The sequence below is a fragment of the Eleutherodactylus coqui genome, chromosome 6 (genome assembly GCF_035609145.1).
Source record: "Eleutherodactylus coqui strain aEleCoq1 chromosome 6, aEleCoq1.hap1, whole genome shotgun sequence".
Classification (NCBI taxonomy): domain Eukaryota; kingdom Metazoa; phylum Chordata; class Amphibia; order Anura; family Eleutherodactylidae; genus Eleutherodactylus; species Eleutherodactylus coqui.
In genome coordinates, this window is record NC_089842.1 from 216,669,097 (window position 1) to 216,695,874 (window position 26,778).

At 45.4% G+C, this 26,778-nt stretch overlaps 1 protein-coding gene across 1 annotated transcript in view; it reads left to right on the plus strand.

The window, feature by feature from the left end:
• Positions 1–22,234, plus strand: part of LOC136633177 (Fc receptor-like protein 5) — an 81,596-nt gene extending 59,362 nt beyond the window's left edge. Inside the window, exons 12-18 of the mRNA XM_066608710.1 lie at positions 1,148–1,441; positions 4,602–4,874; positions 11,898–12,185; positions 12,312–12,611; positions 12,688–12,825; positions 21,003–21,063; positions 21,472–22,234. Of these exons, the coding sequence (XP_066464807.1) occupies positions 1,148–1,441; positions 4,602–4,874; positions 11,898–12,185; positions 12,312–12,611; positions 12,688–12,825; positions 21,003–21,063; positions 21,472–21,493 (1,376 nt within the window). The 3' untranslated portion in view covers positions 21,494–22,234. The remainder of the gene's footprint in view (positions 1–1,147; positions 1,442–4,601; positions 4,875–11,897; positions 12,186–12,311; positions 12,612–12,687; positions 12,826–21,002; positions 21,064–21,471) is intronic.
• Positions 22,235–26,778: the final 4,544 nt, after the last annotated feature.

A 26,778-nucleotide genomic window follows, 5' to 3' on the forward strand; every position in this document is an offset into this window, starting at 1 on the left:
ACCATTCTACCGTTGTTTTGTCTCAGTGTCTGTTTGTCTTCCCGTGTCCCGCTTCCCTAGTGAGGGTAGGGACCGCGCGCCCAGTTGTCGCCCTGGGGGTTAGCCCAGGGGGGCAAGTAGGCAGGGACAGGGGTTGCGGGATATCTCAGGGACCCCCATATCCCGGACACTGTCCTGACAGTTATCTTATAAAATACACATTTCTTCTCTTCACGATTAGCCTGAAATAATCAACACTACACAACTGATTCTCTGGGAACAAGGCACGAACAAGTCGCATCGCTATGCATCACTGAAGTTGAGGTGTGGACATCCCGATTTCAGACCACCACATAGCGCAAGCCTGGGATTGAACCAATGCTTGCACTGAGATAAGGGGCAAGAGAAGGTGCCAGAATGCTGGAGGGGCTTGCTGAAAGGCCAGACAGCGTGACTCGGGGCCCGCCTCTGTGACTTGAGGCGGGACAATTTGCATATTCTATATATAATAAACATATGTGTAGTTTGTGTGTAACATGCCAAGGAGCGCTATTGGGGCCAGTTTATAATGCTGGTGACAGTATCCCTTTAAAGCTTTCGGGCAATGACTCTGGTCTCTATGCCCCTGTCCCTTCCCTGACCAGAAGACTTGCCAACTCTTCTGCAAGAGTCTCAGAGTTATAGTATATATATGAAGCATATAGTAGGGCCATATGGTGAGTTCAGGACAAAATGCCAGGGAACAGGTTTAACAATGTCCACTTGTGGTGGAGTCTTCTGGACATTTGTCTCGTTTGACCCATACTACTGTTGTTGATGAACACAAAGCCCACATCCAATCAGATTGCTGCTCTCATTTGTATTTAGTGCATTTTCTATTTATTTAAAGGGCAGTTCCATCTGCAGTTGATTTTTCCATGACCGGGTTGGCAATCATTTCTTGGTCACATGGTGTCGATGACTTATAAACCAGATGCTGATTAGTCCCTTCTTTCTAAGTGTCACTCCCATCATGCCTCAAGACAGAGGATATATTCCATCTTCACTTTAAAATGGGAGGAGCTTGCTGTTCTGCTCTTTGTCGCCCCCTGCTGTGTATGACACTACGACAGATCCTTCCATTCTCCTTCATACAATTCCCACCGATGTTTTTACATTTCTTTCCTAGAAATCTTCACATATCTGGTCCTGAAAGTTAAAACGACTCCAGTGATCGAAGGAGATCCCATCACCCTCTCCTGTGGTGCCGCTCTCAATCCAGCCTTGAATCCTCTCCGTGGAATCACAAAGATAGAATTTGCTTTCTACAAGGACGGACAGAAAATACAGGATTTTAGTGAACTTCATACATATGCAATTAAAATAGCCACGATGAAGGATTCCGGCAATTATACGTGTTACGTTAAATGCTCAATTAACAACATAGTAAGGAGCAGCCAAGAGCTCGGGATCACAGTGCAAGGTAATAAGAGGGGGGCAGGCAGTTTGCTGGGGTTCATGTACTTGGTAAACCCCCCTTTAGGCCGTGATATAGGGGCCTGCATCCAATTAGATCACCTTTTAGGCTAATTCATTCCAAGATTTATCTTTATCGAGCTCCAACTTCTCCTGCATTCCCGTCTGTGATGCTTATTTTTTTGTGTGATGAGCTGTAGTTTTTATTGCTACCTCTTTGGGGTACATGTGGCTTTTTTAATCACTTCTATTGCGTTTTTTGGGGAGATAAAATGACATTTTATTTCTGTATTTTACTTTTTTTTTTAATAGTGTTTGCCATACAGGATAAGAAACATTTTCAATTCATTGTACAGATCTTTAGGGATGCAACAATACCAAACATGTGGGTTTTTAAATTTTAAATTTTTTTTTAATGCTTTTATTTACTTTTTTTTTCTTCTTTATTTAGAATTATGTCTCTGTAGGAGACCTCAGCCTGCGATGCTTCTCTACTGCAATGTATTATATATTATCGCTTTTCATAGTAATTATGTTCCATGGCAGACCCAGACGCCATTATCTGGCACCCGGTTGCCATGGCAACCCATTGGCGTGGCACAATTACATAGGCCAATGACATCACAGAGGGAGCACCATCCCTCAGTGAGCACGTTATATGCCGCTATCAACACGATCAGCGAGTATCGGTGTCAGTGCCATCCTGAGCCTGTGCCATCCATCAGATGTAAGTTGGTATTATTGTATCTTGACGCCACCGGAAGCTAGGGGTTTGACAGAGGGATCTCTTACCCAGCCAGAATGTATAATTATATCCTAATGCGGGAAGGGTTAAAAACTGTTAGCATAGAAATTGAAGCGAGTAGAACAGTATTAACAGTCCACACCCCCATGAGCAAGGGGGTACCTGGATGCTCTTTATCCTGCTGCTACCTCTGTCTTTCTCAGTACCCCTTTACAGTAATAATACCCTTTTTATACCTTAGTGCTCCTACACAGTAACAATTCATCCATTGTGCCCCCACAAAGTAATAATTCCCCATTAGTGCCCCACAGTTATAGTATCCCCTACAAGGTAGTAATGCCTACTTTGTGCCCCCTGTAAGGTAGTAATGCCTACTTTGTGCCCCCTGTAAGGTATTAGTGCCTACTTTGTGCTTCTATTAGTTAATAGTCCTCCCATAATTTAATAATGCCCCCTTTACACTGCACAACATAATAGCATCCACTTTGTGCCCTTGTAAGGTAAATAGTGCCCCCTTTGTGCTTCCATGAAGCAATAGTGCCTACTTTGTTCCCCCATTAGCTAATAATGCCTACTTTGTTGTGCTTGATAAGTCCCTCTTTGACTGCACTACTTGCTTTATCTACTTCCTCTGCCTTCCATGTGGCAACATTCATGGACATCTAGATGAATTGCCGCTCCCTGTCTGCTCCCCCTGAGCGCTGGAGGGGAGGAGATAGAACTGGTAGGTGGATACATCTAGATGCAAATGCAGCCTCTGCACAGAGTAAGTAATACAGCAGATAAAGTAGTTTGATGCAGCCCCAAGGAGACTTGCTAACTCTTCCAGGAGCCCGACAGAGCCTTCCACACGATCTGTCACAGTTGGCACACACGTGCTAGGATTTAGTTGGGAGACATTTACTTAAAACCTATTAATCTCTTAGTGACGCGGCCTATATTGGCCATAAGGAAGCAACAATTTTTTCGGGATTTTCATGTTCACGTTTCAAAAGCCGTTACTTTTTTATTTTTCTGTTTACATGGTCACATGAGGGCTTGTTTTTTGCATGGCGAGCTGTAACTTTTGTTAGTGCCATTTCTTGTGTACGTATAATGCATTGTATAACTTTTTTTAGGAGGTCAGAAAGAAAAAGCACATCAATTCTGCCGTTTTTTTCTAGTGTTGATCATGCAGCATAAATTACATGATACGTGTTTTCTGCTGGTCGGTACTATTACAGCAATACTGTAATTATATATATTTTTTAGGTTTTTCCAATTTTTCACAACAGAAATCCCTTTTTTTGTAAAATATTTTTTATTTTGCGTCTCTGCATTCGAAGTCCCATAATTTTGTAATTTTCCCATGGAAGGAGCTCTGTAAAGACTTGTTTTTTTGCATGACAAGTTGTAGTTTTTATTGGTACCATTTTTGGGTACATGTGTTTTGTTTTTTTTATTACTTTTATTAGATTTTTTGGGAGGCGACATGAACAAAAAAAAGCATTTGGCGCAGTTTTTTTTTAGCTTTTATCTTTACAGTGTTTGTCACGTAGAATAAAAAGTATGTTCAACTTATTGTATGGGTTGCTGCATGTGCGTGGGGAGGTATTATTTTTAAACAAAGAGGAAAAGTGTGCAGGAGATTTTTTTCCTTACTATTTTTTAACATTTTCTTTTTCTTTACATTTTTTATGTCCCCTGTTGGGCACTTGAACCTATGGCGCTCTGATCAGTCTCATAATACATTTCAATTAGAGATGAGCGAACGTACTCGTTTAGGGCGATTTTGCAATCGAGCACCGCTTTTTTCGAGTAACTGACTACTCGGGCGAAAAGATTCGGGGGGCGGTGGCGGCATGGTGGAGAGGGGGGTAGCAGTGGGGAACAGGGGGGAGCTCTCTCTCTCTCTCTCCCCCCCCCCCCCCCCCGCTCACCCCCGGAGCCCCCCGAATCTTTTCGCCCGAGTAGTCAGTTACTCGAAAAAAGCGGTGCTCGATTGCGAAATCGCCCTAAACGAGTACGTTCACTCATCCCTAGTTTCAATACTTCTACACTGCAATGCATTTTCACTAATCATAGCAATCACAGGCCATGACATACCCAGCCGCCATTATCTAGCATCCAACTGCCATGGCCCTCCGTGATTACTTAGTAAAGTGCCGGTGATGTCACAGAAGGAGTGACCTTTACATGCCGTAATCAACATTGATTGTGGCATGAAAGGGGTTAACAGCAGGAATCATTGTTCTCACTGATCCCTGCTGTTGCAGCGGGAGACCAGCTGTCAATTACAGCTCCCACTGTAGATGGCGCAGGTTCAGCTTCTGAGCCATCGATAGAACATAAAAGTACGCCCATTCACGGGAACTTCTTCCCAGCCAGGATGTATATTTCCGCCCCGAAATGTGATATATTAATTCTATGGTTTTCTTTTCAGAGCTCTTCTCCACTCCCGTTCTCGTGGTAAATCCTGCAGTAATTCAGCGAGGTAATCTAATGTCTGTAAGCTGTGACTTCTCCATGAATCCAGACAGATCCAATGCAGCTGTGCGGCCCACCATTTACAAGAATGGCAAAGCTATTTCCACAGGCCGAGTGTTCAAAGCTCTCCCAGTTGAGGAGTTCAATGCTGGACAATATATGTGTGAAATTTCGGACTTCGATAGAAAAATCATCAAATACAGCAAAACCACCTACGTCCTGGTTGAAGGTAATTCATTGTAAAGCCTCGTCTGGATGTGGAGTCCCTGTGCTCCGTCCATGGTGAGACAAGTTTGTGAAGCCTACTAAAACTTTATTGTATACATGATACATATGATACACGTGAACACTTCATGGGAAGGCAGCACTGACAGTTGGAAATGTTGCAAACACATACAGTCCCTAATAACGAACGGCCTTAGGACCTGGTACAGTACACAGTCTCTATAAGTCCTTGCATAGGCAGTTCAGCCTCAAGGTGAGCAACTATATAAGGATAGAGTCCTCAACATACATGGCCATGACAGTTTCTTACTGACTGCATTTCAGATGGACCGGTTACTGGGTGAGGGAGATTCCCTCTCCTCCAGTGCACTGGTGCTTTACTACAATTGGTCATCTGGGCCTGGAATTTCATCCATCAGCCACTGCACTCTGTTCTCGGCATACTTCTTCTGGGCAAGCTACAGACAGCCTCCCTGGAACCTGCTGACACTCTGATTTTTCTCATGGAAATCACGATCAGATCTACATGTGACCCATACGGTTGCACAGAGTGCTGGGCCTCAACTTGTAGGGGAACACCAGTGGATTTACGGTGGAAGTCATCTTCTTTAGGTCCGCCGAGCCAGATGATCTTCTGCCTCCATGCTACAGCACTTTGTGGAGCTACATGTATCATCCTCCTTCTTGCTCTGTCTCTTCCCTCTCTGATGGCTTTTAACAGGAGGAGGATGATTCATGTAGCTCCACAAGATGCTACCAGATGGAGGAAGTGAGCATATAAAACTCGGCATTGAAAAGGGACTTCCGGGGCACAAAGGTGTTCTATTACATTGTGGGGCACATTGGGTGCACTTTTACCTTATAGGGGCACAAAGAGGGCACTATTATAGGGCCACAAAAGTGGCACTATTACTTTTTGGGTGCACAAAGGGGACACTATTACCTTAAAGGACATTAGTATGGCTAATATGTTATTGGGATACAAAGAGAGCACCGTTATATTGTGGCGAGCACTATTATCTTATACAGATGATCTTAATAAAGAGATGAACTGTAAAGTCAAGTCAGATAGTTTCTACTTCCTAATACAACCTGAACAAGGGTAAAGTCTGATGGAAGTTGTCAGTTCGAAAACAAAAATGCTACTACCCATCATCAATCTACAGCTCATACAGTGACTTTAGGACTGCCATAATGCCCCCCTGTAGTAAATAAGGAGCTATACTGTCCCCGTAGTCATAATGCCCCCTCTAGCAATAAAAAGTCATAATGCCCCCTATAATAATAGCCATAATGCCCCCTGTAGTAGTGGCGATAATGTCCCGCTAGTAGCCATAATGTCCCTTTTAGTAACATAATGTCCCCCATACTAAAATAATAAGTCACTTAGCTCCCTCACAGTCCCTCAGCACCTTTTTCAACCGCCAGGCATCTTCTGTCTGAGATCCAGCAGAACGATGGCGCGAACGCGATATCACATCATCACACCACCTGTGTCACATAGATGGAGAGCACAGGGAGCAGAGTGTGGCCTCCTGCACTGCCACTGTTAATAGTATCCACGTCTTAAAAATGCAGATACAATTAATTCTAAATTCTGCCATAGAGGATCAGCAGGCTCCGCGGGAACTAGCGAACTCAGACGGAACCGCATAGTGGCGAAACGGACTTCATGCTCGCCAACAAGCGAACTCAGACAGGACTGCGAAACAGACTTCATAGTCGCCGACAGGCGAATCAGACGGAACTGCCGAACTGCGAACTGGACTCCATACTCACCAACAGGCATAAACCAACGACTGACAAGCACTCAAAACACTCACCTGCATATCTGCGCACATAGCCAAATGGAATAACTATAGAATGTATGAGGTATTGGTTTGTATTTTGGCCAAGATATCTAAGTCCAGAAGCCAACTTCACTGGTCCTCATTGTCTCGCAGGTCCTTACTCTAATGAGACAACTAACTCCAGGAAACATGTCTACATGCGGGATGATCGCTGGAACTTAGGGACCTACCTAATCCTAGATGATGAAAGATCACTAGCAAGATACAGTTCACACGACATGTATGGAAACCTGCGCAGACACGCACGAACATGACACTGTTTACACCTAAGCACACTGAACAAACGGGAAAGGCCAGCAACCTCCAGCAGAGGTGCTGGTATATATGAGCAGCAGACCTGGGGGATTGGCTGGCTGCAGCAATCCACATCCAGCCAGCTCAATCAACCCCACTGGTGGAGCTGTGCTACTGGAAACCCATGTAGTACAACATATCCCAACAACACATCCCAACGGTACTTCACCCTTAAAGAGGGGCACCCGGAGACACAGGTACCTAACCCACAGGGTCTGCTGCAAAAGGAAAGGCAGATCATCGCGACATGTCTAAACCGGACACGTTAGTTCAGAACCAGAAAATACTGTGCAAATGCACACAAACCCCCAAGTGAAAGAGAACAAGTCACACGAGCCTAGGACAGAGCCCAGGCATACACGTATGACAGATAAGGAGAGGGAAAAGAGCAATGGCACAACCCACACAGGGGAGTGGCACAAACACTCATCTCCCATTCTGGTATGTACAGTTCACACAAGAACTCAGGAACTCTGACGGAACACGGAAACTGCAATCTGGACTCATGGACAGATATACCACACACACAGAGGAGGGCCCCAAACAACACACTTAACTCCCACCTGAAACGCGTACATTCTCATGAACTGGCAAAAGTTCGGTGGAACTCGGAAATAGCAGACATAGCTCATGGACAGACATAACATGCTGAATGACAAACGCCAAAAAACACAATCAAGCATACCTGCATGCATAAACAGATGTAAATAGATATGATGCAAGGTATTGGTTCGTATTTTGGCCAAGATACTTAAGCCCACGAGCCCACTTCAAGGGTCCTCGTTTTCTTGCGGGTCCCTATTCTAAGGAGACAACTTCCACATGAATCCTGCCTGCACATGGGGCGATCGTCCTGACAGGGACGGCCCCGCACTGGAACCTAGGGACCTACCTCACACTAGATAGCAAACAAAACATAGCAGGACAGGACTGAACGCAGCTTACACCAACAAACCAGGGATTTGCATACAACACAGCACACCATGCACCCTGAACAAGACTGTTCACACCACACGTCCAGCACCCTGCAGCGACACTTAAGAACATAACACTGTTCACACATCGGAAAGCCCAGCAGCCTCTAGCACAGGAGCTGGTATATATGAGCAGCAGACTGGAGCTGATTGGCTGGCTGAAGAAAACCACGCCCAGCCAGCTCAATCAACCCCCACCTGTGGGGCTGTGCTGCTGGAAGCCTATGTAGAACAACAGATCCCAGCAGCACACCCTAACAGCCTCATAGATGTGTCGCAGCTGATTGGAACACAAAGAGGGCACCATTACCATATAGGAGGGCAAACATGGCACTATGACTTAAGAAGCCATTAGTACATTGTGGGAATACAAAGGGGGCACTATTATATTGGGAGGAGATCTCTCTCTCACTCTCCCCCCCCCCCCCCCCCCCCGCTCCCTCCTGCTCACTTCCGCAACTCACCGCTCTTCCCCGTACCCAAATTTTTTGAGATGAGCATAAGGCACTACTTGCTCGAGTAGTTTGCTTTAGCGAGTACGCTCGCTCATCTCTAGATGCAGCAGATGGAGTAACCAAAATGTACAATATTTATTGATAAACACAGAAATAGAAATGAACAATAATAGTATAGCAGTAATGGTTACACAGTTACAACCTTTTACTTACTATCACTTTTCGCTAACTACGGCTAGCTAGATCCTAAGGATAACACTATGCACTGTAGGAAATAATTCTGGGAGAACAATATCACTAGCACTTTACTATTATCAGCACTATTTCATACAATGTCCAGTTATGGAATATATGAAACGGCAACACAACCTTCCGTTAGGGCAGTGATGGCAAACCTTTTAGAGACCAAGTGCCCAAACTGCAACCCAAAACCCACTTATTTATCACAACGTGCCAGCACGTCAGGGGGCAGGGCTTAGCACAACGTATGATTTTTACCTTCGTCGTTCTAAAAAGCACAGGGCTGTTTCAAAATAGACAGGCCCCAGTAGTAATAGGGACAGACCACAGCAGCTCCAGCAGTAATTTTGACCTCCCACAGTGGCCCCCAGTAGTAATAGTGACACATTCACAGCTGTTCCCCATAAGATCCATATACTTATCCCCTCCTCTTCTGCTCGGCGCTGCTGCTGGCGCTGATCCCGGGTGCACACTGTGACGTCCGTGTGCTGCTGGATGCCTCCTCCCCCTGCTCTTGCGGAACCAAGTAGGAAACGACAGGGGAGGGGGATCTCAGCTGCACACTGAAAATACTGTGTGCACCGGAATCAGAGCAGCTAGCAGCACTCCTGAGTGAATGCCAGCAGGGGAGCCATGGCCCCTGCCGATATTCACTAACGTGGTGAGCAGCCAGCGGCAGTGCGTGCCAGCACGGAGGGCTCTGCGTGCTGCCTCTGGCACGCGTGCCATAGGTTCGCCACCACTGCCTTAGGGAATACAGTTTCTTAGATTTCCTTAGTCAGTTTGGCGGTAATATTGACTGAAGTTTTAGGGCTTTTACTTACAACCTTTGTTTTAAACGCTGCGATATCGCTGTGTTTTTTTCAATGGGACTTTCTAATATCAAAATCGTATCACACAAAAATCGCAAGTTTGTGCTGTTGCGATATTTGTGCGATGCGATTTTTTTAACATTGGAAAGTTCCATTAAAAAAACGCAGCGATATCGCAGCGTTAAAGAAAAAATGCTAGTGGGTAAAAGCCCTAAGATAGTTCTTTTTGTGATAGTATTTGTACTTGAGAAAGGGGGGAGTCCGAGTGGGGAGCAGCTGCAGTTTCCAGCGGATTAGGTCTTGCTGGAATTGAGTCTAGAGAGGGAGGAAGGAACCCTAGTAGATGAGTGAGAAGAGACGTTCTGAGGAACTGGTGCTGGCAGCACTTTGGGTGGTCGTTTGACCGCAGAATGGGAACCCTGGCCATGTTTTCCTGATTTGCGTTGAGAGAGGCTGATAGAATCATAGAATGGTAGAGTTGGAAGGGACCTTCAGGATCATCGGGTCCAACCCCCTGCTGAGTGGAGAATTTACTAATTCATCTCAGACAGATATTTGTCCAGCCTTTTTTTGAACACCTCCATTGAAGGCGAACTCCCAAAGAGATCATACATGTTCCACCGGGATTTGAACTCTGATCGCTGGATTCAGAGTTCAGAGTGCCAAGTCTCTGACACTTCTACATATCTTGAGCTGCACCATCTACTTCTCCAAGTGAGGTCCCAGGTGCTTTTATACAGTTGGCCCCTCCCCTTGATGATATCACTGATGATGATTTTCGGGGCGGGGCTTAATGATGGCACAAATTGTGTAGTAAAAAAAGCACTGCCTAACAAAAGGGGCGGAGCTGCAAGGATGAAACTTGTTTCTTCAGTGGTCAATCCAAGCATGCATGTTTGTGGAAGAGCTAGGAAACATGGCTGAAGCAGCAAACATCTTACAAAGAACCTAGGGGTTAATTTCTATCTAATTTCTTCCATTTTCAGCTGGCAGACACCAGAGGAATGGGGTATTGTTGCGGCGAAGTGGCTTGTCATGCCTGGTTTCACATAGCTTAGCAGTGGAAGAGGGCTCCTGCTTCTATGACAGCCAGAGACAGGTGTGATCTATGGTTTTGAGTAGAAGAGCTGATTTCCTAGAATACTGACCACTATGCTGACAAACGTTTTGGGACAGCCACCAATCTTGTGCTGTCAGGTGAAGGGAATATGCAAATCAGATGTGTGAGCATTAAAGAATCCTAGAATGGTAGAGTTGGGAAGAACCTCCAGGGTCATCGGGTCCAACCCCCTGCTCAGTGCAGGATTTACTAAATCATCCCAGACAGATATTTGTCCAGCCTCTGTTTGAAGACTTCCATTGACGGAGAACTCCTGTGGCAACCTGTTCCACTAAATGCTAAATCGTTCAGTTTTCGTTTGTCGTTCATTTTTATGCAGCCATAAAAATCATCATTGGCTCGTTCACTTATTATACGATTTAAATGCCGATCATTCAGTCGCTCTCACTTATACATGAACGTGAACAACTGAACGATTTCTCATTTAAAGAGCCAACGATGTATCTGCCTGTATAAACAGGCTGCCGAGGCGAACTCTGACATTGTTTGCTCGCCAAAAGGCAAAATCTTTTGGTGTAAACAGACTTTCGCGGCTCCTTCAGACGGTTATCTGCGCTATGTGCGAGGCTTTTTTACTGTACCTTCTGCACACGCAGGGCATGTTCATTTGCACGGCAGAACATGCTCCGATTTAGGACCTAAACAGACGAACTTGATTTAGCCCAGTTATTCAGCCGTGATAATCACGGACGTATATCGGGATACAACGAAACCAGTGATTTCAATTATTTCGTTTTTAATTGTACAGGCAAGAAAAGATAGGACTTGCCATATCTTTCCCGCACGTAGTATTAACTACAATAGGGCAGGACCTATCTTCTCGCTATTTTTGCACCATGTTGCGGAGTTTGAATGGCTGTCGAAAAAAAGAAAAAAAAATTTATTCGCAACTACGTTTCGTAGCTGCGCATTCGGCTATCTGAAACCTCCCTTAAATGGCTATTTAGCCTAATGAGTTCCAGGTGTGTTCTTTTTTTCACAGCATATTGTGCATCTGTGCAAATTGCATTGCGCATGCATTTGCACACCTCCCATAGGCAGGTCCTATTATTTTTGCATACATGAGAAATGCACACGCAAGAAAAGGATATGCGAATAAGCACATTGAAATTAATAGGTTCTACTCTCTGCACATTGCTTGTGCATTCCGGTTGTCTACATAGTCTACATTATTCTTTACACACAAGGATTCTGTTGATTGCAGGATTAGATAGACTAGGGGGGGTAATGAGAAACATATTTCTAGACTCTGTAGAAGTAAAATAAATGTATTTTCTTACAGAACGAGTGGTGGGTGCAAAGCTCAGATCTGACCAACAGGATCTTGCGATTGTGGTTGGTAGTAATGTAACGTTCACGTGTTCTACGCCTCAAGGTACCGCTCTTTCATTTACATGGTGGCACAATTCAGTGGAGATAGACAAGAGCTGTGCGACATACGAAGTCCGACAAGATGGTAAAGTGCTCTTCATTGCATCCATTCAGAAGGAGCACTCCGGGTTTTATCACTGCAATGTCAGCAACCACTTTTCATCCATTGAGAGTAATAAGCTGGAGGTCTCGGTCATAGGTAAGACTCTTGAAGGCCAAATCAATGTCAAATATCTCATCCCAATAAGCTTGGCTTAACTGTGAATTTCACTGAAGAAATGTCGCTATTGTAACCTTCTTTGTTTGTCATATTTCCCTCTTACAGAGCCGATAGGTGGCGCCTTCCTCAGCACCAACCAGAAGGTCATTGATGTGGTGTCTGAAGACAGTTTCACATTTACTTGCTCTTTGACTCAAGGTAATGGTTCCCATTTCTTCTGGATACACAACAATCAACACCTGGAACAAGACTCCTCTACCTACGAATACAGGGAAGGAGGGAAAGTACTACATATAAAGTCTGTACAACCGTATCATGAAGGATCTTACCAATGTAGGGTTGAAAAGTACACCTCAAAAAGGGCTTTGTTTTCAGAAAGCGGTACTCTGACTTTAAAAATCTCAAGTAAGTCTTCTTCACATTATTCTACAGGCAGCTCAGGAGACAGGAGCATTTCTTATAATCCTGACTTATTTCATAGGTAAGGGTGGCTCATACCTGAAACCGATGCTGATTGTCACGGCGGTGGTGGCTGTCCTCTTCATCTCTGTTGTAGTGTACAAGTATCAGACCAAGTTAGCTATGCTTCAGTTTTTCAAAGGAAAACTACAGAAAGTAGGTAAGTAGGAAAAGAACATGTTCTAAAGGCAGATCAAGTAAACTACACACTAAAATTCACAGATCAGCCATAACATTAAGACTTGTTGTGGGAGGGCACCATATTGGAGGGTTTCCCCATGGTAGGGTCGGGGCCCTCCAAGGTTGCAGGGAATAGAAGCCCTTCCCAGGGGTGTAGCTAATGGCTCATGTGCCCGGGTGCAAAAGTTTATCTTGGGGGCCCCCCAACTTCTCTTAACCCCTTAATGCAGAGGCGTAACTTGAAGCTTCTGGATCCCAATGCAAAACCTGTAACAGGGCCCCCAACTATAATGCTTTATTCATAGTACTGGGCTCCCTATTTGGAGAAGAGAGGCCTTCTGGGCCCCCTGAGGCTCCTGAGCCTGGGTGCAACGGCATCCCCTGCATCACCTATAGTTACGCCAGTCGCCCTATCGTTGCAGGTAAAGTCCAGGTAGCTGTTAGGTGCTGGCAGAAAGGACAATGGGCTCCTCTCTTCCCAGGATAGAGGCAGGGGAATATTAACAGTGTCCCAATTTAAGCCTCCCGTGATGGTGGTCACACCTTTGCATCATGATAGACAGTAGACGGTGCTGTGGGCCAGTGAATTCGTCAGCTATTGATGCAGTGAACCAGGTGATGACCCTGGAGGTCCCTTCCAACTCTACCATTTTAAGATTCTATGATTCTAAGTCATCCAGGACGCCAGAGGACTTGAGAACTTGAATGTAATAGTAACAGGCCCCAAGTAGCGGGGAACAGTGCAACATTAAAGTCTCTTCCGTTCTGGGATGTTTTGTGAAAGGTACTCAGGCTTTAGGCAAAGTCCTTGTCCTCAGTCTGATGTATGAGTGAAAAAGGCAATGTGGAGCAAGTAGCAGTGCCGGTCAGGAAGAAGTAGGGCCTATCGGCTCATTTCTGAGATCACCGTGTGCCAGCATGGTCCGGAGCTTCTCTGGGCTGTTTCTGTCTCTGCAACTATAGTTCGAGGCTGGACACTCTGTAGCTGATACCCTGTTCCTAGGCTGATCCGGAGGCCTTAATACAAGAACTTAGGTCTTAGGGACCCTCACATCAGAGGTCCGGCTCTCTTGTGTTCGCCTGCATCCTTACATGTAGTGATAACAGGAATCAGGGTCTTGTTTCCTCCACTCAGACGTGGGTCTCACATCTGCAGGAAACATAAATATGTTGTTCACTGAGCTGCTGCGTGACTGCTTCCCTGAACTATACTGTGTGGCTAAGTTCTAGAACTTTTGCTCCTCCCGCTTAGTCTAGCTCGGGCTGGGAGCACTGCCATTACAGAATCCCATTGCCATGAGGGGGTACTTGTCTGTACAATGATTAGGTAGGTGGTCACATCCACATGATGCCAGGACACAAGTGCACCACAGAACATTGCCCATCACACTGCCCCCGCCAGCTTGTCTTCTTCCCATTGTGCATCCTAGTGTCATCTCTTTCCCAGATTAGTGATGGACCTGGCTGTCAACTGGTTGTCCGTCTGATAATTAATTTCAAAGGCTGGTATTTATGTTTTACTGTCCTTATTAACGGCAAAAAATAAATGTCAGCTGAGATCACCTGCGGCCGGGCAAGAACCACACATCATCACGTATGTCACTGCCTGTCTAGATCCCGTCTAGCCCCTGCTGTAAACAGGCACTGTGAGCCCTGACCTTTACCCCAGTGTCTACGTTTCTGCACATCTGGCCGCAGGTTCAGGGTGGGTAGGACACAAAAACGCGGTCTTGCTCTTGGGGGCACTATTACTATTGGGGCTGCTACTGGGAGCTATGTTACTACTGAGATCCCTATTAGGGACACTCTTACTATTGAGGCCACTATTGGGGGCACTATTACTATTGGGGCTGCTACTGGGAGCTATGTTACTACTGAGATCCCTATTAGGGACACTCTTACTATTGGGGCCACTATTGGGGGCACTATTACTATTGGGGCCGCTACTGGGGGCTTTGTTACTACTGAGATCACTATTAGGGACACTCTTACTATTGGGGCCACTATTGGGGGTACTATTACTATTGGGGCCGCTACTGGGGGCTTTGTTACTACTGAGATCACTATTAGGGACACTCTTACTATTGGGGGTACTATTACTATTGGGGCCGCTACTGGGGGCTTTGTTACTACTGAGATCACTATTAGGGACACTCTTACTATTGGGGCCACTATTGGGGGCACTATTACTATTGGGGCCGCTACTGGGGGCTTTGTTACTACTGAGATCACTATTAGGGACACTCTTACTATTGGGGCCACTATTGGGGGTACTATTACTATTGGGGCCGCTACTGGGAGCTATGTTACTACTGAGATCCCTATTAGGGACACTCTTACTATTGGGGCCACTATTGGGGGCACTATTACTATTGGGGCCGCTAATGGGGGCTTTGTTACTACTGAGATCACTATTAGGGACACTCTTACTATTGGGGCCACTACTGGGGGCTCTGTTACTGCTGAGGTCACTATTATGGACACTGTCAATATTGGGGCCACTACTGGAGGCACTATTACTATTGGGGCCACTGTTGGGGGCTCTGTTACTACTGGGGGCACTATTAGTATTGAGACCACCAAGGGGGACAAAGTTACTGGTTGCAGCTACTAGAATAACAGAGGTAAAGCATATTTGGTGATAAACCCCGACCCTAACCACAACCCCTTTAACCTTGGCCGGTATTTTTTTTTGTCAAATGTGCCAACCCTATGATGTAGAACATGATACCTCAGACAAGGACACCTTCTTCTGCTGCTCCACAGTCCAGGTCTGACCATCATGTGCCCATTGTAGGCAGTTTCAGTGGTGCACGAGGGTCTGCGTCTACACCGCCCCGTACACGGCAAGCTGAGATGTCCTCTGTGATCTGACACTGTTCTATCATGACCAGTAGGAATGTTATTAGTAATGTGTCCTACAGTTGCTCTTCTATGGGATCGAACCAGACGGGCGGCCATCATCCTATACAAATCAGTGAGCTTTGGGCTTCACCTCGTCACCCATTCTCCGTCTTGGACCTCTTTTGGTAACTACTAACCCCTACATACCAGGAACACTCCACAAAACCGTCCGTTCTGGGGATACTCTGACCAGTCATCTACATGTCACAGTTTGGTCCTTGTCAGAGTCACTCAGATCCGCACACATCCCCATATTTCCTGCTTCTAGCATCAACTTCAAGAACTGAGTGACCGCTTGTTACCTAATATACCCCCTGGCAGGCACCATTGTCACTAGATCAGTGTTAACCACCTCATTTATCGATGGTTTTAATGTTATGGCTGCTCAATGTATACAGTGATAAAGCTCCAAAAAACCACCCACTATTTAGACCAGATCTTCTGTGTATATTGGCCTCTTTGCTGATAGGACCACCCCTTACAAGAATATTTTTGGGCGATTTCCATAGAGAAGTTCCACAAGGGTCCATAATAGAAGTCCATACAATCCAGTCATAATATAGGCCTCCCAACCGTCCCAGATTCTGCAGGACAGTTTCAGTTTTGGGGTGCAATTCCACGGTTCCAGACTGCAGGAGACATGACCTATTCTCTACCCCACCTCCTCAGTTACCAGGTACAGGGGATGAAGGAGCTGCAGTGACATCCCCTACACATGACCACTGCAGGTCCTCCCTCACATGATTCATCGGCAGTCTGTGGTGGAGTTAAGAGAGGAGCTCCTCCAGAATCACATAGAGGGGAGTGAAGAAGGATGTCAGCGAAGAAGAGATGCTGTTAGGGGAGTTCAACCTACTACAATTCCCAGCATGCAATTGGTCTGCAACTGTCAGGGCTTGCAGGAATTGTAGTTCTATCAATCTGTAGGTTCTTCAATTGTTGAGATTTTCTGGAACAACAACTTCCAGTATTCCCTGACAGTTCAGACATTAGTTCTACCATAATCTCGTGTGGCGATAGGGCGACACACTGCTGTATTTTAGTCTCTGTAATACAGATGTGCATCCTGGCCGGACCGCGGGTCTTCTGACCCAAACTCCGGGCATTTTGCGTTCCTGGTATGAAGATCCCCCAGTCAGGCTGGGACGCACGTCAGTATCATGGTCACATGTGGCCAAGCCACCACCACCACTCAGCAGCAGATGGCGGTGGGACGAGTTGTAGTCTTCATTGGCACAATTTTAGGCTACATATGAACTTTTGATCATTTTTTATCGTGTTTCTTGGCATCCAGATGACAGAAAAGCAGAAATTCTGTCTTTTTTTTTTTAAGGGGGAGGGGAGAGAGATCTTTCTCTAGCACGCGCCGTGCTGGATAGATAATATGGTAACTTTATTCATTGGGTTAATATGATTATGGCAAAACCACATTTATTTTTTTCTTAATTATTTTGCTACTTTTGCACGATAAAAACCCTTAAAAAAACAAACTTGTATTTACCTCATTACATTCAACGAACCATAATATTTATACTTTTCCGCCAACTGAGGTGCGTTTGGTCTTGTTTATTGCAAGACGAGTCGTGGCTTTCATTGATATCATTTTAGGCTACAGGCAACTTTTTCAGCACTTTTTATTGCGTTTGGGAGGCGGATCAATAACAGTTTTGGAATTTTATCGTTCCCCGTGTGGTGAAACAGACATTTTTATAGTCCCGGTCTTTATGAACTAGGCAATATGTGCATTTTTTAAAAATAAAAATGGAGTTTTGTAGGAAAGATTTTTTTAATTTTTAACCCCTTAGTGACCAAGCCTGTTTTCCAAAATTTGGCTCCGTCACTATTGCGCAATCTGACATGTGTCACTTTAACATAGAATAACTCTCTAAAGGTTTTGCACATCCAAGTGATTCTGACATCGTTTTTTACGCCACATGTTGTACTTAACTTAGGTGGTACAAATACTCTGATAGAATTTGTGTATAATTATTAAAAGTACCAAAGTTAGAAAAATTATTTTTTTTTCACATTTTCAACTGCAATCTCAAATATGTGCAAACATACTGTACAACTTTTTGATGAGATATATATTTCTATCTCTTTACTTTATTTTGGATGCACAAAACTTTTGGTTTTTTTTAACTGTTTATGCCAGCAGCTCTCTGTTTCTGGCATAAACTGGCTCTTTTGTAGCCACTTCCTGTTACACCCATCAGGTGTTAACCTTTACCTTTTCTCTCTCTTGCTACCCCTTTGCCTATATAGCACCCTCTGCAGGCCAGTCTGACATTGCTCTGCTACAATAGTGCACATGATAATGAGGATGTACATCCCAAAATGGATGCCCTTATTTGTCCCATGTTCAGAAACATACTCATTCTGGCCCTAATAATATGTCTGTATGCACAACGGGGCCCAAGCCAAAAGGAGCAGCCGCTGGCTTTCAGAACATTTTGCTTGGAGTTGATTTAGGCCCCATTGCCCACTTGTAGAGCCCAGCAGCGGCCAAAACGACAGAGAACGCCCACAAATTACCCCATTTTGAAAACTAGACCCCTTAACAAATTCATCTAGGGGTGTATAGCGTATTTTGACCCCACAATTTTTGAATAAATCTAAACAAAACAGAAGAAAAAAATTAGGATTTTTGTTGGTTTGGCAATAGTGTCATTTTAAAAACAGTTTTTTTTTGTACAGCATACATATAATGGAAGACTTTTACCCCAAAATGGATCCCCCTGTTTGTCCTGTGTTCAGAAACATACCCATTGTGGCCTTTATTTTCTGTGTATATGCACAACGGGGCACAAACCGAACAGAGCATCAAACTTCAACTGTCTTTTAACTTTACGTGATCGCCATTATCCATTGGTCACTGGTCCCAACTTTCGGCTACCTTTGGTAGCCAGGAGCAAGTAGATTGAACTTTTCTGGGCCCTCCCTAACTTCTGCGCTTGCATCTGCCATTTTGGTGATGGGTGCATGCGCCAAAGCTGTGGAAAGGTCCACGGATAAAGATCCCATCTGGGGACATCGCCGGAGGCCTTGGGTAAGTAATTTCACCTCCCCTCCCGGATCAGATCGAGGGAAGGTGAAACTTCAACTTTTTTTTACTTTTACATGATTGCCGTTATCTATTGGATAACGGCGATCACGTGACAAAGAACCGCATGCTGTGTCCCCCTGTGAAATCACCAGGCTTAGTAGCCAGGAGAAAGGACATTTTAAATTACCCTGGAAATCCGTGACTTTTGCGCATGCGTCTGACATGTTGGTGACGGGCACGTGTGCAGAAGCTGGCATAAGGTCCGTGGATAAATCCGGGGTCCTTGGGTACGTAATTTCATCTCCCCTCACAAATATGATCCGATAGGGGAGATGAAAATTAAATTTTCTCCTTTTTTTTTAACACTTTTTAAAAACTTTTACATGTGACCGGGAACCGCATACAGCGGCTCACGGTGACAGCTCCATGCTTTCGGCTACTCATACTAGCTGAGAGCAGGGAGTTTTTATATTTCCCGGGCCTCTGCGCATGTGTGTGATGTAATGACATCTTGTGCGCATGCACAGACGCCGGCATCAGGTCCTAGAGTATGTGAACGCTACGGGACATCGCAAACGACGGGGGTAAGTATCCTCAGCTTTCCTTACGGATCGGATCCGTAAGGGGAGCTCAAATGTTAACTTTTTTTTACATCTGATTGTCTTTAATGCGATAGCTGTTATCCGGTGGATAGCGGCGATTGCTTGACTGGGGGGGGGCTTCCCGCGGCCCCCCATAACAGCTCCATGATGTTGGCATGGAGCTGTCACGTTTACGGCTTGCAGAGTTTTAATCCCACTGGGAGCATGTTTTTATGTCCACGGGGATTATAGCCCAGCAAGCTAGGTCGTAAAAAGGCGATCACTAAGGGGTTAAGCTTTATTTAGCCTGTCGGCACAGTCCCAGATTTTGTCACTACTGTGAGCGGGTCACTAAAGGGCATTATTACTGGATACAGAGGGTGTGGCTTAGCATAAAGGGTGTGGCCTTTCCTAAAAACATGCTGCTACATGCTTCACTATAGTTGTAATTAGTAGGTTTGGGGATTATAGCTCCTAGGAAGTGCGGCGACCAAGACACAAGGCCCACGCTAAGGAGCTGGCGGGGGTAGAGATGGCACTTGTCATGGTGGCTCTACCAGACTCCACCCCGGAGGGACGCATGCAACCTCGGCCAAGGTACCACTAGGCCTCTTCCAGGCAACGCTAGGACAGCAATTAGCTGTATAGGGATGTGTAGTGGACTGTAGAAGTTGTCACTCGAGACGCCACCGTTCTTTTACACCATTGATTATCCGGTGGTAGAAATAATAAAGTCCACACACTGTTATGCTTAAATACCTCAATCACTGGGAACAGGCAGTGACTGGAACTGGAACTTTATTTCTTGTAGTACAAACCAGTGCAGGAAAGACAGTTAGGCAAGGTCAGGGAGGAGAACGCAGGATGACACTGGACCTTCATTCACTTTATCTGTAAGGTTCTTCTCCTGGAAAGGGAACACTCCAGAGGAGGATGGGGAAAAGGAACCCTCCACTGACACTCACTTGTACTGTGTAGCATGAACACTGCATGGTGGACTCCTTTCTTCTCTCTCACTCCTCATAGGCGGTTCCTGGAATTGGTGACCTCAGATTACTTCTCTTCTGCTTCCATCCCTTCACCACATGAGGGTTGAAGGTAACCCCATGTGGCCGGCACTTTCAATCCTCTCACAACCGTTGAAGCAGATAGATTCAGCTGAAGACCACGCCTAACTCCCAATGATTCATATTTATATCATTCAATACCACATGACTAGACAAGCTTGTTACTTTTTCCAGACATATCCCAGCCACTTTCAGACATTAACCTCTTACATGTTGCAGCTGTGCAATACACATAGCTAGAGACAAGACACTTTGCACAGTGCATCCACATAGAAGACATGATATGTATGACAATTATTGGGGGGGCAGATATGTGTTTCGGGCAACTACAGAAGCATTCACATGCGGATTTCAGTGGACAACCCCACAAACATCACATCATGGAAAGCTGTATGTACGTTATTTAGCTGCAGCTTTGCCCCGCATGTTATAGTATGTGGGTCTCCGCAAATCTCTATATGACTCACCTATGAAGAACTTATATAATGAAATGTGTGGGTGGTTTAGAGTTTTAGTGTAGGAATCTCATACTGTCCATTATCTTATCGTTTTTTTTCAGTGCCCATGGAGAAGATTGAAGATAAGATTCTTCTCGTAGACAATATGGAGAATTCCGAGAGGTCAGTACTTATACTAGGATGCCTCTTTTACTTAAAGGGTCACCTTAGAGAACCCATTTTCATATACCCTATTGGACAGTAGAGGTGAGTACTTCTGTTAGGATGTATTAGCCAGTGTGGAGAACAGCTACAAAGAGCGTCTCTTTCTGGAGGACTGAACATTTTTGCATGATATAGACAGCCTATCGATTTCAGTGTGAATTGTGTAATACTTCATTTCTCCTGTGGCTGCACTGCAGGGAAATTGAGCACTTGCTGTTCCACAGTTCACGGCTGATCACTGCAGCAGGGCACTGTGTGATGAGCGTATTGTTAGGGGCCCTTCTATGAAAAGGAGATGTTTGTCAGCCATTAAAGACAATGGATTTTTTCCATTTCTGATTTCTAATTTTTGGGTTTTACTTTCAGACTGTCCAATTTCCACCACTGAGATGACAGAGCAAACCATGGATAATGACTGATGTCCAGCCACGTGTGAACTCCACGTCTACCACATGGCCATCAATTTTTTTATTGTGACCCATAGATGTCCCTCTATGTATTTTCTGCCCTACACCCAATGTCATTGCCTGTACAGTATTGGAAATGTAACCCTCTGTCCCTTTACTAAAACCCCTATATATAGCACTTCAAGCATTTACTGTATTCCTAGATTGTCCCATTGCATCTCTACTGTGGTCTATATGTGGTCACTGTACCACTCCCGTGGCCAAATGATGCCACGCATGCCTTTAATGTTTCCCTGATTTTCACGTACTGTCTTTATTAAAGGGCTTGACCCGGATTAGAAAAACATGGCTGCTTTCTTACAAAAACAGCACCTGTCCATTGGTTGTGTGTGGTAGTGCAACTCAATTCCATTCAAGTGAATAGGGCTAAGCTGCGATGGAGAGGGGTAGGACTGTTTGTGGAAGAGAGCAGCCATGTTTTTCTAATCCTGGAAACCCCTTTAAGGACCAATAGGGTCTCTAGACCTCTAGTGTGCCCCATATATGGACCATCATGCCTTTACCATGGTCTATATGTCACCCTTCATATCTGTGCTGTGGCCTTTGCTGTCTTAATCTAAGATTAATGATGTAAAGTTTTCTAAAAAATTCGTAATATTGCAAATTAAAATAGGATTTTAAGAATTTTACTTGATATTTCAGAAAAAAACAATAAAAGAAAAAAAAAACACCAGGATTGATCTCTAGATATTCATATTTATCACGTTTGTCAAGCACCAATTTTTATCTCCTTTCCATAGTTTTTTTTGCCCAGGGAGCAATGCATGGCCTATAAGACTCACTACATACTCTTGGTGTTCTCCACATGGAGAATCATTACCTCCCCCAGAATGACCAAAACAAAGTGGGAACTGGTGTATTATGTTGCCACCAGAAGTAAGGGGTGGTGACATAATACCGGTGTCAAAGAAGTTTTTCATGCCCCCAGCTTCTGATTGGCTGGGGGCGTGTTTATTCCCCCAAGCGCAGTTCTGACATGGCAGGGGACAGCGGCAATGCTGGGAGCTGCGGCACCAGAGGACAGCAGCCAGTGCCGTTCAGAGGCTGGGGCCGGCAACAAAGTGGTCTCATAAGAAATGTTGAGCTATCTGCTCAAAATAACACAATTTTTTTTTTGCCAAGTTAGTTCAGAAAAATCAGTTTTCGTTCTACACTGACGATCAACGTCTCCCGGTCCAACATGATTAGTAAGTTACAGTATATTCATTGGAGTCTCTGCTTCACCGCGGCGTATGTTACAGACGCATCAATCTGTGGGAACCTAAACAAAAAGAAAGAAGAAAAATTCAAAATCTTTAGATACTTTTTGTTGGTTTTGTTTTTTTTATATTTTTCTACTCCTTTCTAATTAACTATGATATATAAAACTTACCCTATTCTAAGGGTTAAAGGGGTGGTCTCGCGAAACCAAGTGGGGTTATACACTTCCGTATGGCCATATTAATGCACTTTGTAATGTACATTGTGCATTAAATATGAGCCATACAGAAGTTATTCCACTTACCTGCTCCGTTGCTAGCGTCCTCGTCTCCATGGTTCCGTCTAAATTCGCTGGCAGCTTGCTTTTTTAGACGCGCTTGCGCAGTCCGGTCTTCTCCATTCAGCACGAGCCGCTTCAGTGTGCTCCCCGCTACAGCTCTTCTGCGCATGCGCAGACGAGCTGTCACTGCTCGGGAGCGCGCTGAAGCGGCCATTCTGCACCATCCTCTGTTAGAGGAAGGTGCAGAAACTGGAGCTGCCCAGCGGAGAAGACCAGCCCAGCCCAGCCCAGCAGCCCCGAGAAGCCTCCCAGGTAAGTGATGGGTCGGGGGGGGCTGCCGCTGCGCCGGGCTGCGCCGGGGGGGGGGGCTGCCGCTGCGCCGGGCTGCGCCGGGGGGGGGCTGCCGCTGCGCCGGGGGAGCTAGCGCTAGGCCGGGGGGGCTGTCGCTGCGCCGGGGGAGCTAGCGCTGGGGAGCCGGGGGCTAGCGCCGGTTACCTGCTGTCTGGTCGGCGGCTGCGGGGCGTCTGGTCGGCGGCTGCGATGCGTCCGGTTGCCATGGAGACACAGCTGGCGGCGTCTCGGGAGCGCGCACGTCGGGCTGCAGCGAGCGACGGGGAAAGAGCCGGCGGCCATCTTGAGGAAACTTTTATAACTTGCTGAAACGCTGGAACGGTAAGTACGAACCAGCTAGAAATGTCATTTACAGGGGGGCTTAGTAATGTATGTTTAATGGGGGGGACTGGGCAAAAAAAAAAATTAACTGCTTCCTCGAGACATCTCCTTTAATGTTCTTTTGGAGAACTGCCCAATCATTACAACAGTAACCCACAAGCTTCTGTGGTGGTGGATCCGTCTCCCACACTTCCTGCACAGTTCTTCTCCAAAGGTTGTATTGCACGGAACCTACTAAAGTCAGTATCCTCCAGACCGGCAGACATGGGCAGATGCAGGGGCACACCAGGACTGGGGGTCTTCAGGGCACTCTGGGTAAACATGCTCTACACTTTTAAGCCAAGACTGGGGCATATATGGGGCCACAGAAACCATTATGTACAACAGAGGTATTGTTCTCTTAGACCCCATATATATTATATTATATATATATATATATATATATATATATATAATGTGGGGTCTAAGAGAACAATATGTTAATTAATCCAAACATGTTCCACATTGTCTTCATCTAGATGAAACACTTTAACTGGCAGATAAGGCTAAAAAAAATCAAAAACAACTACATATTGATAATTATATAGTAAGAATCTATGTCTCTGCTGTCAAGGAACTAGTGCGGCGGAAGGAACCTTGAAGAGTTAGAGAATTACTGGAATTACAGATGGGTTACTCTTTAGCTTGACTCTTAATTTGGTGTGATATTATGGTGAGTCGGGTGCTTTATTTACACTGAATTACTAAAGGCCTTAATTCCACAGGCGATATTTCACTGCGCTACCTGCGGCGATAATCCACACGCGGGTAATGAAATGAACGCTTTCCATAGAATAACTATATAAAGTGTAGCACCGATGTACACGAGCGGAAAATCGCGGCAATTTTCCGCTCGCGTATAAAAATCGCCACATGATAACGCTCCCCTGCGGTGCCTCCCGCCGCTGTATATCCGTGGACAGACGGCCTTACAATGGGTTTTGTTGTGTTAAAGGGGTTGTCTGAGTTGTATTTTTTTCAGAAAAACACCATTCCCTATGCTATAACAAAACTAATCAGCATATACTCACCACACTCCCTGCTGTGTCCCGAACCGCTGCTCGGACCTCCTCTCCTTTGTTTGTTTACAGGCTGCAGTCCCGCCCAGTTTACGAGACATCGCAGGTGCAGCAGCCAATGACAGAGCTCAGCAACCAGGAGCTTAGCTCTGTCATTGGCTACAGCAGTCTGTGACGTGGCTAAGGCTACCTGTAAATGTGACATCAGAGGGGAGACCCAGACCATTGGAGCGGGACACAACAAGTGGAGGTGAGTGTATGCTGGTTAGTTATGTTATAGCAAGGGGAATAGGGCATCTACTGAAAAAATGCCACTCGCACATCCCCTTTAAAATAAGAAGATAATAGCTTTTTAATGGGTTAAGATAAGATAACTTTCTGTGCTATGCTATCACAATCAAGATAAAATTTGACCAATCTGTGCGTGAAAAGGCTTGGCAACAATAATAGGATTATTACACTGATAAACCTTTTATTTTACTTTTTATTGTATGTCATCATAGTGCCCCCTTTATAGTGCCAGCAAAATGCCCCCATTAACAGTCTTCCAAAGAGTCAGCATTACTAGTGCCATTATTAGTGTTGCTCAGGTGATAAAATCAGGTATTGTTTTGCTAAAGCAAATCGAATCATCCCTAACAGATTTTTAGCAATTGCCCAAATTTTGGCTTTCTGCATGGAGCAGAAGGGAAGGTGTGTTGGGTTAGTGCAGCTGGAGTTCCAGGTGTGAATATGACCTTGATGGGGATTTGAGCCTGGGACCTCACCGCTGCAGGGTGGCAGTGCTGATCACTGGGCTGTGATGCCACCACCATCTTCACTGTTGTTCCAGGAACAGTCTGTGGCCAAATTAGACAACCCAATTTTTACTTAATGAAAGTTGGAATCAGGAGTCTCTATTCATAATTATTTCTTACAATTGAATCGGTCACTCCTGACCCGATTATTTCAATAATCGCTCAGCCCTAGCTTTTTTGCGGCAAGTGTTAGTCGTGACCCTGATATCTGTGCATAATCAGCAAGGCAGGATATTGTTTCTCTTAGACCAGTTTTGTCTATTCTATTACATTCACTCACACTACATTGAGACTCTGATCTTGTTAATTCATTGCTACTATATTATATTTTATTACATATCAATTAAAGTTACTTTTTAAGGGGACCCAACTGAGAGTTTCAGCTTATGGCCAAGGCTGTGGTGGGATTGGTTACAATTAGTGGACCCTTGAGCCAACAAAATTTTAATTCCCATCATAAGTGGTATCATCATAGTTACCACATTAATAGTTCATTAATAAGGGGTCCTTATTAGAGATGAGCGAGCGTACTCGGATAAGCACTACTCGCTCGAGTAATTGGCTTTATCCGAGTATCGCTGTGCTCGGGTCTAAAGATTTGGGTGCCGCTGCGGCTGACAGGTGAGTCGCAGCGGGGAGCAGGGGAGAGCGGGCGGGAGAGAAGGAGAGAAAGATCTTACCTCCGTTCCTCCCCGCTCTCCCCTGCAGCTCCCCGCTCCGTGCCGGCACCCGAATCTTCAGGGACGAGCACAGCGATACTCGGATAAAGCAAATTACTTGAGCGAGTAGTGCTTTTCCGAGTACGCTCACTCATCTCTAGTCCTTATTAAAAATGCCAGAAAAGTGCAATAATTGACAGAAGCATCATAGTGCCCCCATTAATAGTCTCATAAAGGCCCCCATAAGCACTGCCATCATAGTGCCTCCATTAATAATGCCAATATAGTACTTTCATTAATACTGCCAGCAAAGTGCCCCCATTAATAGTTTGACCCCCTTAGTGACCAGCCCATTGCCTTTTTATGTCCTAGCTTGCTGGGCCTTAATCCATGAGGATGTAAAAACATGTTTCCTGCAGGGATCAAGGCCCTGCAATATGAAGACGTGACAGCTCCATGCTGCCGGCTCCGGGAGGTAGCTAGCAACCCGGAGCTGCCATTCTGCGCCACGGGACCCCTCCCCCGGGCATATGATGGCCG